This window comes from Bos indicus x Bos taurus, chromosome 28, assembly GCF_003369695.1.
Source record: "Bos indicus x Bos taurus breed Angus x Brahman F1 hybrid chromosome 28, Bos_hybrid_MaternalHap_v2.0, whole genome shotgun sequence".
NCBI classification, from domain to species: Eukaryota; Metazoa; Chordata; class Mammalia; order Artiodactyla; family Bovidae; genus Bos; species Bos indicus x Bos taurus.
In genome coordinates this window covers 44609591-44622556 of record NC_040103.1, presented here as the reverse complement: position 1 = coordinate 44622556, position 12966 = coordinate 44609591, and the positions used below count along the sequence as shown (strand labels likewise).

Genomic DNA, 12966 nt, shown 5'->3' with positions numbered 1-12966 from the left:
AGTACGTATATGTGAGAGGGAGCAGGAGGATTGGAAGTGCTTTCTTGCCCCAGGTTGCCATGTTTTGAAATCAAGGACAGAAACCGGAGATCTGGCTGCAGGAGTCTGGGTGTAGCACCACCTCTAAGTGGGAGCTGTCAGAAAGCTTACGAGAAGGACCAGGCTGCCTAAGTGCAGAGGGCTCGGCTCTTCAGAGGAAGGTCAATGGTGTCATGGAGGACTGGGTGTTGGGATGGTCTGAGCGAGAGAGCTGGTGGAAGGCCAAGACTTGGGGGAGGAGAGGATACAGTAAAGGTGAGCCAGGGTCAGAGGATGGACCCAGGAGAGGGTGGTGAGCAGAGGTGCCAGTGGCTCTGCAGTGGCCTCTCCTGCTCTGCCCGACTCCAGCTGGACTGCACAATGTCCCCGTGGGCTTCCCGGCCACCAGGGCTGGGGCGGGGAGGGTGTGGTCAAGTCCAGGGTGGGGTGAAGATGGAGGAGAGAGGAAGAGCCAAGATAGAAGTGTGGAAGGGGACGGGAGCTGCAGCTGCTGTGTTCCTGCTCACCACCCGCATCCCAACAGCTGGCTCTCTTGGAAAAAATCTGTTGCTTGGGAGTGGCCTGTGTCTGGCCAGACCCCCTATCAGGGGCAGCTGGTACCAGCAGGCACTACAATTTCTTCCTTGGCCAACTTCCTGCCATTTGCTGGCTAACAGGTGCTCTCGAGGGCCCTTTTAAAGGTTCATTGTTTTCCCTGCCACCTTCCTGCTGGCCCTGGCTGGTGATCGAAAGTTGTAGCCTTGGGCTGCAGAACAGGGGCCTTGGGCTTCCCAGGAATGCATGGCAGTGTCCCAGCACCTGCTCTTTTCTTGAGAACCGCCTTCCTCCTTCTGGTCTGAGTAGCCTGGGCTCAGAGGCTCCCAGCCGTGCCCCTCACGCCCTGTCCCTTTTCTTTGGCTCATCGTGTCATGCTCCTTAACATATTTAAATTTCATCCTGCTTGCCCGCTCCTGTATTCTTGGCTGGAAAACTCCATGGACAGAGAAACCTGGTAGGCTACAGTCCGTGGGGTCGCAAAGAGTCAGTCACAGCTGAGCACCCACGCAAGGAGGAACATCAGAGTAGTGATTTTATAAGACGTAAGAGCAGAGGTTACCAAGCATTCAGATTTCACACACATCCTCAGCACATTTTAATTTGCACACTGATAACATTTTCCTTCTGCCAAGTGAGGACAATGACCATCTATTGTTGCCACAAGTTTATGAAAGAGGGGGCATTGTGGGAAGCACATCATCTTGAAATCAAAGGCTTTCCGATGCAGTGGATTTAGCCTCAGGAAAACACCACTGCATTAGCCTTCTTTTTCTGCTTCAGACCTTGGCCCATAGGAAGTGGGCTATAGTGATGGCCTGAAGAGCCATCTGCCTTCTCCCATGATAACCGGCTCCACAACCCCAAAGAGGAAAGATGGTCCAAACCAGGCAGCTGAAAACCTCCAGTGGCCTTTGTTCCAAACGAAAGACCAGGGACAATGGGGAGGGCAGGCAGCCGGCCCACTGTCCTCACGGCCCCTCCTCACGGCTGGCAGAGCAGCTACTGAAGTGGAAAGCGAAAACAATTCCCTGCCTGTTCACTGGGACAGGTAACCATGGCTGGCTTGCTGCCCTGGGGCCCCTCCTCTGGGGACAGGGAACCTGGGCTGCAGCCTGAGTCCTTGGATTGGGGACAGAGTCTCCTCCAGCCAGGGAAGCAAGAGTGGAGCCTGATCTGTGTGCCCTGGGGCCTGGGGGAGGGGAGCCAGCCAGGACAAAGAAAGCTGGGCTCCGCAGAGCCACAGGGCTTGGCCTGCCCAGCTGCATCTCACTCTGTACTTTGCAGACTGCGCCAGGGCGGCGGGCCAGCCCACCCTCTCCCTGACCCCACCCTCGACCAGAGCGGCCCGTTTGTGCATTAGGCTTCTCCTGGGGTTTTATTGAAAGATAAGATCATGCTTTTTATAAAAGGTAGAAAAACATTCTATTGGAGATTCATTAAGTCCTGCCCAATGCATGAGGACAGCGAGTGTTTAAGGGGAGGTTTCAGGAACATGTTCCAAACAGAGAGACATCTCCATTGGCTTTCTTCCTGGGCCTGTGTCCCCGCTCTCTCTCAAGCTCTCATTTAAGTTATCTATAGGGTGCCTCGTAGGTACCCGTGCAGCTCACTTGAGAACTGGACAAGACCCTGGGAATGAAAACTGTCTCAACCTCCAGTCGGGTAAATGAGGCACAAACACAGTATCGACATTTGGAGTGGAATTCTAAAGTGACCCCAGTGCTCAGGTCTGGAATGCAAGGAGATGACGGAGTGGCCAACTTGGGAGTCACGGGATGAGACATGTAAGAATCAGAGACCATGAGAGTGGCTTCAGGCCATACGCATGATGGATGTCAGAGGACACAGCAGTTTATGGTTCTCTCAAAGAAGAGAAGATGGTTTTTCCCTGGCGTGGAGGCTCCAGCCCTGTAAGGCTCAGGCCTCGCCCGGCAATTTGGAAGCAGCTTTGTTGCTTCCGCCAGCCTTCCTTACATCCCTCCTTCCCTTACTTGGGATGGTGTCCTCCATTCTCTTTCCCTGACACAGAAGCTGTTTACTCAACAAGCCACCTTCTCCTTTCACTTCGTTCTGTGTCATCTAGGATCCTTCTGCACTTTGCTCCTGATTCCCTCTGAGCTGCCAACCCCAGCTGGTGTCCCTCAGCTTGTTAATCGTGTCCTTTAAATAAGCAGGCTGTCTAGGGTAAAGTGTATTCCAGAAGCCCAGTGCGGAGAACATCTCCTCTGTCATGCAGCACAATATTATCCAGAGATGGAAGATCCCCTGGAGGAGGGCAAGGCAACCCACTCCAGTATTCATGCCTGGAGAATCTCATGGACAGAGGAGCCCTGTGGACTACAGTCCGTGAAGGTCCCGAAGAGTCGGACATGACTTAGCAATGAGCACACACGTGGACAAAGCCATGGATGGGGCCTCCCCGCCACCCACCTCACCTTCAGCCAGAACACCCCCTTTAATCTAATCTGCATAAATATTCCATTTGAATGAAGAGTTCCACAGCTAAGAAAATTTCTAACTCAATGGAAATCAATATTCTCATTGTACAGATGGAAAAATCAAGACCCAGAGAGGAAAAAGCATGCAACTTAAGCTATATGGGTTTTTAGCAGCTCCCAGCCCAGAACACTTTAAGAAGCATCTTCTATTAATAACTAATCACTGTTTAGAAGAGAATTCTCTTAGAAGAGAATTCCACTTAGAAGTGTCCCTACTAAATAGAGCAAAATGGGCATATTCCTCGCAGGCTGTGGAGAGTGAAAGCATGAAGTGTTATAAACTGTCATGTATCTGCAAGCTTTACATATATATGCATATGCATGAGTGCTAAGTCGCTCAGTCATGTCCAAGTCTTTGCAACCCTATGGACTGTAGCCCACCAGGCTCCTCTGTCCATGGGATTCTCCAGGCAAGAGTACTGGAGTGGGTTGCCGTGCCCTCCTCCAGGGGGTCTTCCAAACCCAGGGATCAAACTGGGCATCTCTTGTGTCTCCTGCATCGGCAGCCTGGTTCTTTACCACTAACACGACCTGGGAAGTTAAAAATATATATACACATTCATTTTTTAATTAATTAATTTATTTTAATTGGAGGCTAATTACTTTACAATATTGTAGTGGTTTTTGCCATACATTGACATGTATATTCATTTTAATTGAATTATTTATTGTGTTAGAATAAACTAGATTATCCTGCAGTAACAAATCCCTGAAACAGAGAGGTTTATTTCTCTTCCCCCATCCACATCTGTTGTGGATTGGCAGAGGCCTCTGGTCCCCAGAGATACTCTAGGACCCAGGCTGACCATCAAGAAGCTATACTAACTGGGTTATATGGCTTTCCAGGTCACCATGGCGGGAAACAGGAGAGCTGCGGGGCCACACGCTGGCCCAGATGCGCTGGCCTGGGAGTGACACTCAGCACTTCCATTTGCAGAGCTAGTCACATGGCCCTGTGGCTGCAAGGAGCTGCAAGGGAACTATCACACGGTCAGTCCAGGGGCAGTGATTGTGTCCACCACAGTCACCCAACTTTAAAATGAACTATACCCTGTAAAAATCCAGATTTCTGGCTTCTCATGAAACACCAGAAAAGCTGCCCCGCCGGAAGAAGAATGTGTCCCCAAGCCCCATAGACTCCACTGACCAGTGTCCCTCAGCCAAGTCACGTCCCTGGCCCCTACAGACTTTTCCATGATTTATTCCGGCTGTGTATACACAACTCTGGGAAAGTTGACTTTGTTGGACTTCATGAGGCTTTCTGTACTCATTCAATAATTTAACAGCCATTTATGAATCTCCTGCAGCATGCAGTCTTGTGATCTGTGCTGGAAACAAGCGGTGAGGCATAAACATAACATCTCTGCCATGCTAGGCTCCTGCTCTTCTGGGAGAATCAAAGCGAGAGGCAGGTTCTGTGACGGAGAGCGGGGCACAGGTGCTGGCCCAGAGAGGAGCTGATGGCTGGAGGAGGGGCCTGATCTGGGAAGGGCTTCCTGGACAGCTAAGGGCAGAGTCTGGGATGAGGACGATGCTGGATTCTGAGAGAGAATGGCCATAAAAGCCCAAAGGGAGGACAAAGCCTCAAACCCACTAGGGGACCTGAGAGCAGCTCAGGCAGCTGTGCTCCAGAGCAGGAAGTGGGGAGGAGTGAGAGAGAAGCTGGCTGCAGAGCAAGGCATGAGGGAAAAAAAGCCCCTCGGGTTATTTCTGGGTAAATCCAGCCCTTCCCATTATTAGCTTGCTTAAAACAAGACAGTCGGTCACTGACCCAATAGGAACAGGAACAGTGTTGGCTGAGAGACTCAGCCTTGCCCCGGGCTGAAGCCAGCTTCTGTGTTCGTAGCATTTACGGAAGTACCCGGAAAGAGAAGCTGGCAGGTCAGTTTTTCCACAGGAGAGCTGAAGTGCTGAGGAACTGAAACCCTATTTTGAAATAGGCCAAGGAGAAGGCTGCTGAAGGCCCCCAGCTCCAGGGCCCCACGGTGCGAATGCCCCATGCCCTATGGAGGCGGGGCGGCTGCGGCCGCAGCTGGGAGTCTGCCCCATCTGCGGGCCAGTTTGCCACACTGCAGACCAAGGCAGAGGGGAGGCGTTTCGGGGATGACTCTGATGTCACTGGGAAACTCACCACCCCCAGATCATTCCCCTTCTCCATGCCCACCGTGTGTCCCCTGCCGCCAGCATCGGCGCTCAGGGCTGATGTGGCCGCAAGAAGGCTGGCTCTTCCTGTGTGTGGGAGGATCAAGCCAGCAGGGAGACAGTGTGCTGGGCTAGTTGGGATCAACACCCGGGGCACAGTGCGGCGAGGTCCTCCACGCAACAGCAGTGGAGCAGGCCCTGAGCCCCACAGTAGCACTGGCACGCACACAGATCAGGAAGATGTGGCTGAACCAGGTTTGTGTGAACAGATGTGGAGTGTTCTGGTTTTTTTTTTGAGAAGAAGCCAAAGGCACTCCATGATGTGAAAGACATGCTGTGTGCCCTCCCAGGTCTGTGCCACCTCCCAGGGTCGCTAAACTCCTCATTCCTAGCTGCACCTTGGGAGAAGGGGGGCAGAAGCAGGATCGAGGTGAGAGTGTGTGTGTGTGTGTGTGTGTGTGAGAGAGAGAGAGATGCTGGCTTAGAGCCCAAAGCGCAGGGGCCGTTGATAACAGAGCACTTGGCCAGAATAATGCAGAGACAGAAAAGAGTGGGAATCTATGCACAGGATGCCAACAGGATAGAGAAAGCTCTAGATTTACCCTCCATGAAAGGAACCCCAGAGGGTTTGGGAAGCTCCACAAACATTTCCAGGTTGTGAATGAGAAGAGACAGTTTCATGGATGAGTCTATGAACAGCCCTGTAGGGCAGATGTTACTTCACGCGCCAAAGAGAAAATGAAGGGTCTGAGGGTTTTAGTCACTGTCAAGATCAGTATAGAGAAGGGCTGAAAGACCAGAGTCGAGGGCTAGATGCTTGTGATCAGTGACTTTGCCGTCGACTCGCTGGGAATCTTAGGTGAAGCACGTAACTTCTGTCCCTGTTTCCCCATCCGTGAAATGAGTATTCGACGGTCCTTACCTCGTAATAGTACTGTCAGGAATAAATAATTCATAGAATACTCTCAACGGCCTCCGGCATGTAGTGACCACGGTACCAATTAGCCTGTCACTAAGAGGGCTGGCCCAGGGGTGCTGACCCCAAAGGCAGCAATGGGGCAACCACCCCGGGACCCTTGGGCAAGAAAGGCTCAGGGCGACTTAGAACCCCGGGACCCTTGGGCATGGACAAGAAAGGCTCAGGGCGACTTAGAGGTCTGAGGGAGCAGCGGAGGTGGAAGACATCATCCAAGGTGCCCTTAAAAGGAAGAGGATGTAGCCTGAAACACTTAGGAGAGCGATCTGATTCCTAGGGGTTGTGAAGAGGTTTGGGACAGGGGCTGAGCGGTAGTTCCGACCTTGCCCTGCCCGGGCTGGCGCATGTGGGCGCAGAGTCCCATTAAGTCCTCGGGGTCTGACACTTCAGCCACTCCGTGCCTGGGCGTGCGGGATGCGGTGCAGTAGGAGTAAGTGGTCTCAGGCCTCTACACCAAAGCTCTGGCCCCACACTGGCTGTTGCTCCTCCTGGCTTACCCGTCTGTGGGCCCTTCCTTGTCTACCTAGCAGGTAACTTCCAAGTCTGCAGACAAGAGAAGATGAAGGAAGATTGCCCCCCCAGCTCTCACGTGCCCATCAGCGACAGCAAGTCCATTCTGAAGTAAGTCACTTGTGTGCAGAGAGGGGCCTCCATGCCCGCCCTCCCCACGGCCACGCCCCTGCCGGGGGCGGCCTTGGTGGGAAAGGATTCTGGGCACTTTTAATAAGTATGATGGTGGGCCTGCCCCAGGGACACTGATGGGGGTGCTTCTTCCTGAAGTCTTTCTCTTTGGAGATCAAGGATCAAGGTATGCATTTGACCCCCACCTCCCTAGGGCCCAGGAAGGCAGGAAAGTGTGGCTGCCTACTGTGATTCTGCAGAGATGGCATTTAATTTATTTAAAAACTAGAGCAACCCTAAACTCATATTGTGTTAAACAGTTCATGGAAAGAACCCTCAAAACTGGTGTTGAGTTTTTATTGAAAAAGTATATTTTATTGACATTATGATTTAATTCTGCTTCTTTTTATTTTATTTACTCCCCGTCTGTCTCATGATAAAAAAAAGAAAAACTGGGAAACTTTCCCAAGTTCACTGCTGAACTAAAGAAAAAATCTTTTTTTTTTCTTTTCATTTTATCTTATTTCTTATTTCGAGTCCTGAGTCCAAATATTTTCTAAATTTAGTCAGCTCCTGTCTGTTGTCCTGAAGGCAAACCAAGTCTCCTTAAAATGCATTAGCTTTTACTGAGGACCTGGCTCCTAGGATCCTCCTTCCGGAGACCCTGAAAAAAGCAGTGCTGCCTACAAGATCGTTTCCTGATTTATATTTGATAATAAGAACAATGAACAATACTAAATATTTTGAAAAAGTCATAATAGTAACCCTAATGTGATGAATTCTAAGTCGCTTCAGTTAGAGATCAAACCCCCATCTCTTACGTCTCCTGCATTGACAGGCGGGTTCTTCACCACTCACGCCACCTGGGAAGCCCTATTATGTGTAATGCATATATATACACATATATCCTATTAATTATGTGCTATAAATATATTCTAACAAAATTGTATTCCGTGTTCACACACTTAGAAGCACACTGGGCATGCAGTATTGAATCCTGCATTGTTAATACCATTACGTTGTAAAACCTCGCCAGTTCCCATCATCCCAGGTCACACAGGGCTGCACACCAGAGCAGCAGAGCGTGTTTTGCTCATCCAGGCCCTAGATTGCTTGCGTGAAAGCACAGCCCGAGAGGTTCTAGAGCCTCTCTTTCCAGCAGGGAGCCACCAGCCACAGTGGCTGCTAAGCACGTAGCCTGTGGCTGAAAGGGTGTACTGAATATACAAGGAGCTCCAAGTGGCAAACATTTCTTACAAAATAAAACAATGAACAAAGTCTCGTTATTTAATAGATTACATGATAATATTTTTGATAATAATTTCCCCTATTTTATTTTCCTTGGTAACATGACTTCTGTGGTGATTTAGTCCCTGAGTCATGTCCAGCTCTTTTGCAACCCCATGGACTGTAGCCCACCAGACTCCTCTGTCCATGGGATTTCCCAGGCAAGAATATTGGAGTGGGGTGCCATTTCCTTCTCTAACGGGTCTCCCCCAGCCAGGAATTGAACCCGGGTCTCCTGCGCATCTCCTGCGTGCAGGCAGGCAGGCAGATTCTTTACCACCTGACCACCAGGGAAGCCCGATACTGGGCTACTGGGCCATTTAAAATCATGTGTGTGGCCTTCATGTCTTGTCTATGGGACCGCACTGCCTGCAGAGCCCAGCTTGGGGGCCGCAAACTGGAGTCACTTTCTCTCTGCCACACCTCGGCCAAGGCACAAGCCGTGGCTTTCCCTTTATTCTGGGGAGAAAGCGTTTGGATACAGTAGCCTTCCTGGGGCCTTCAGGATCTGACCCTCGCAGCTGTCACTCTCATCCCTTGACCACGTCCAGAAAGTCAGGAGGAAGAAGAGACAGACATCTGTGCTGGTACTCCCACAGCAGCCACCCCAGACCCTTACAGGAAGTCATATGGGGGGAAAAAGCGAGCTTTTAAAAAGCCAATTATCCAAGCCCAAGTGATTTATTCTGAGGAGGTGACTCAGAAGTAAAGTGTAGAGAGATTGTCAGGAACTCTTATCTATAACAGTGAAATTGTGCAAACACCCTCAAAGTACAGCAGTGTGACCTGGGCCCCTCTGTGAGTTTTGCTTCCTTCTCGGCCCCACCTCAGGCTTTCCAGGAGTGCTGGCATGTGAAATTCCCTAGAAGATTAAAAGACATGTGTCTGATGGCAAAGTCTAGCCTCTCAATGGAATATATATTGTTGGCAAAGCATGTTCCCCATTTTATAAATGAGGAAACTGAGGCCACCAAAGCCAAATGCTTTATCTAAGGCCCGGCCACATCCCAAGATCACATGTGTGTCTTTTCCTTTTCAGGTCAGAGCTCTTAAGCCTGCTGAAAACCTACAACTGCTACCACGAGGGCAAGAGCTCCCAGCTGAGGCGCAGGGAGGTGAGGCCGCTTCTCTCCTTTTCCACAGGTCACCATTCATCCTGGCTGGCCAAAAAGACTTCGGCCAGTCTTTTTTGGAACTGCCATATACCTGTTAACCAAGGGCCATTCTTTATACCTGTTAACCAAGTGAAGGGATGTTTCCTTCACTTTAAGTGTCCAGTAAGGATAATGAACTGTCAGGTCTCCCATTCTCTGAGTTGGGGACAAAATTATCTCCTTTGAGGTCCCTGCAAGGGGTCCTGAGGGTCGGGCCATCCCCAAGAGAATGCAGAGCCGATGGGTTTCAAAATGTGGGTCTTCTCCTTCCTCCTGGGACTTTTGTCTCAGTGAAGGTCAGGATTCTGGGGTTTGAAATCTTTGAGATTTCACCCAGCCCAGTCCTTCCTCTGCCCGTCCTTCATCACAGGGCCCTGCTTTGCCCAAGTTCACAGCAATCCAGGAGTAAAGGCAGAGCCTCTCTGCTTTTCAACCAAGAGGAGAGCCTTGCAGCAGAGGAGGGCTCCCCAAACGATGCTCACAGGGCCAGGCAGGTCCAAACGTGCAGAGCAGGGTGGGCGTGGTGACAGAGGACATCATCAGCCCACTGGCAGGCCCCGCTGCCTGTCAGATCCAGCCCAGGGTAGCCGCGTGGAGTTCTGGGATTGGGACACCCAAACTCTTCCTGATTTTTCAAAAGAAGCTAGATATCCGGAATTTCATGTGGAATTTCCAAACCTCAAAACACTATGTGAGCTAAACGAAGCACGTCTGTAAGCCGAACATAGCCCATGGGCACCAGCTGAACTCCAGGGAGTGACCAGCATCCCAAGGCTCAGGGAGCCGCTCACCAGGCAGATTAAGTAGAGGTGGTCTTAACCACCATCCAGAACTTCCAGATCTTTCACAGGGGAGCCCTGGTCGGGATAGTGGGACATTTGAAAAAGCCAAATGGGAAGTCTTATCGTGATCATGGTTAAGCTTTATTTTGGGGGTTACCACGGCTGAGATCCTCTAGACAAGGAAATGGCAACCCATTCCAGTATTCATGCCTGAAAAATGCCATGGACAGAGGAGCTACATGGCGGGTGGAAGTCCATACAGTCACAAAGAGCTGGACATGACAGACAGACTGAATACAGGGTTGAGATCGTGTTGGCTCTTGGACTTTCTGCAGCCCATCAGTGTCTGAGAAGGGCCAGCAGACGCTTCCCACCCTCCTTTTCTCAGGCCTGCTGAATCAGAAACTCTTTCACCCTCCCAGCTGTTTTGACAACTCCTCCAGGGAATTCTGGTGATGGCCAAGTTTGAAAACAGCTAATTTAAGAGCTTGATCTTGGCACTTGGGATTCCCCAGGACACTCCCCTCTTTAGGAACAGCTGAGTGGGAAGAGGGACTGGGAAGCCCCAGCCCTGTTTGTGTGATGGGACAGTCCCCGTGGAGGAGTAGAGGACCTTGCATCAGGAAGAGAAGCCCCTGGGGTTCCCAGAGGCAGGAAGTTAACATCCCACAGGCAGGGATTTTCATTTTTCTAACCCTAAAGCAGGTGGGGGGGTCTGCCTTGATCTCCTTGGAGCTGGAAAGTACTTTTCCTGAAACTTCTGAAGCTTTAACCATCCAGGTATGCCAGCCTGAGGGAGTGTATGTCTTTGGAGGTGACCGCCACCATCGAGACAGGTCACTGGCTTGGGAGGCAGGGAGTTCTAATACTGAAATGCATGACTGGTTCCTGGAGCACCACGTCTCAGAGTGACTCACCCACACCCAGTGTCGGGGCCTCTGCAGTTCCCCAGATCGCTCACCTGGGACCTTCTGGGCCTCAGGGACTCGCTGTCCTCATAACTTGCTACAGGGCCACCTGAGATTGGCCTCTCCTGGCCCTGCAGGCCCCAAGGGCAGGACAGACAGGAGGAGCTTGGCCTCAACTCTGTTCATTGTAGTCCTAGAACTTGATGAGGGAGGAGGGGCATTTTCCAACAAAGAAACCGAGACTCTTAAATGAGTCTCTGGTCCATGATGACATTGAAGTAAGTCAGAGATGCTGGTGTGGCTCCAAGACCTGAGCAGAGAAGTGTATGATACAGTGAGAGCAGGGTCAGCATTAAGCTCTGGAGACCTTTGGAGGTCTCTGTTGGGGATGGCTCACCAGAGCTTAGAGACTCAGAGGGTTGTTCATTACCTGTGATCCCCAGGCTCGACCCCCAAGCTAAGCACAGGGTGCTCAGCATCAGGTACCTCCCCACCCCTATGGTCACCAGGCCTGCCATGCAGCAACCTCAGCCTGGCTGCTGCAGTTGGGGCACCTTCTCTTCCACTGTCTCACCCGCAGTCCCTTGAACTTAGAGAGATGAAAGTTGTCAATGGGCAGGGGCTGCACCTGGAACAAGCGTTTCCCCATGAACTTTCCCCCAGCTTCTAAAGGGCTAGGAGCAAAGGATTCCCAGTGCAGTAGGCTGAAGCACTAGCTTCCTTCTTTGAAAACCTTGCCTTTAGGATAGGATAATTCTGCTTGTTTTACAATGAAAAGTGGGAATAACCAGGAGCAATCTGAGCCTTTTGGAAAAATAGCAAAGCATTTTAACCAGGCTGGTTGGTTCCTGTAGAGAATAATGGACCATCAGGAAATGCCAGTGGGCAGCTACATCACTGCTGACATTATGAGCTAGAGGCCTTAGGTCCCTGGGGTCACTGGGTGTGGTGTGCAGCCAACTTCCAAAGCCAGCCTCCCACCTTGCCCAGCGCTCAGCTCTAAATGGACGCAGAGCTCCCCCTGGTGGCCTGAGCACATATCACACCCAGTGTGGGACCTCAGCCCCTGAGCCACTGCATTCTGCTTAAGGGAAGGACCTTCCTCCACCAGGGATCCCCTTCCCCCTTACAATGATCCCCCTTCCTCTACGGCCTGAAGGCCGGAATGACAGGGGTTGACAGACCACCGGCCCCTGGTGAGTACTAGGCCCGTGTTCCCTGGGAGTTTCTGAGTGCTCCAGGCTGCCTCTCCAGGTGGGAGGGGCACTCGGGTACCTTCCCTGGCTTCAGTGCTGGGTGGGAGAAGAATGAGACTGCTCACTAGGGCCTCACCAGGAGCACTTTCTGTTAGGCTTGGAGCTCCTGTCCTCAGGAGCTTGGGACGCTGCTGGAGACCACTTCCCCCAGAACTTTTCTGTTTTCTTTTTAGGGGGTACCTCCTGAAGGTGCCGTTAGCTTCTTTTACATCCAGGAAATAGAGAAGTCCAGAGCCCAGGGCTCTCCGGGGCCCTGTGTGATCTCCCGAAATGCAGCAGTGTGATTTCTGAGCTGGTGGGATTAGCAGCGTCATCCTCATTTCTGCCGCTTCGCTGTAAGGCTGGCCCAGTGAGCCCAGCACATCCCATCACCAGTCACACACCCCCCCAGTAGGTCAGCCCTACTCATCACCTCCTAAGGAAGTTCCAACCAATGCCTCTTCCACACATATTTGCTGCAGAAGGTCAGGGACCCAGAGGTGTGAGCCAGCCAGAAGCACGGCAGGTCGTGACCGCTGGGAATTCGTATATAGTGTTCATAATTCCATCTCTGAGTTCACTCGTACTGTTTCCCAGTCACTGTAGAATGTGAAGGATGGGCCTTGCTGTCCCCACTTTACAGATCAGGAAACTAACCACTTGTCTGAAACGTTTTCTTTTAAAATTTTAAATTATCATTCTAATAATTTTTTCTTAATGTATGGTTTACATTCTGCCTCCTCAGAGAACATACAATAAAGAGGACTGATGAGCGCCGTAAACGTCC

General features: G+C 51.2%; 1 protein-coding gene across 4 annotated transcripts in view; it reads left to right on the top strand.

Annotated features, from left to right (window-relative positions):
• RASSF4 (Ras association domain family member 4) overlaps positions 1 to 12966 on the top strand; it is a 33879-nt gene that overhangs the window by 3819 nt on the left and 17094 nt on the right. For 3 of the 4 annotated variants that reach the window (XM_027530968.1, XM_027530965.1, XM_027530967.1), the window contains exons 2-3: positions 6720 to 6813; positions 9140 to 9215. In XM_027530968.1, coding sequence (XP_027386769.1) covers positions 6752 to 6813; positions 9140 to 9215 — 138 coding nt within the window. In that variant the 5' untranslated portion in view covers positions 6720 to 6751. The remainder of the gene's footprint in view (positions 1 to 6719; positions 6814 to 9139; positions 9216 to 12966) is intronic. The other variant, XM_027530966.1, reaches the window with a different exon arrangement.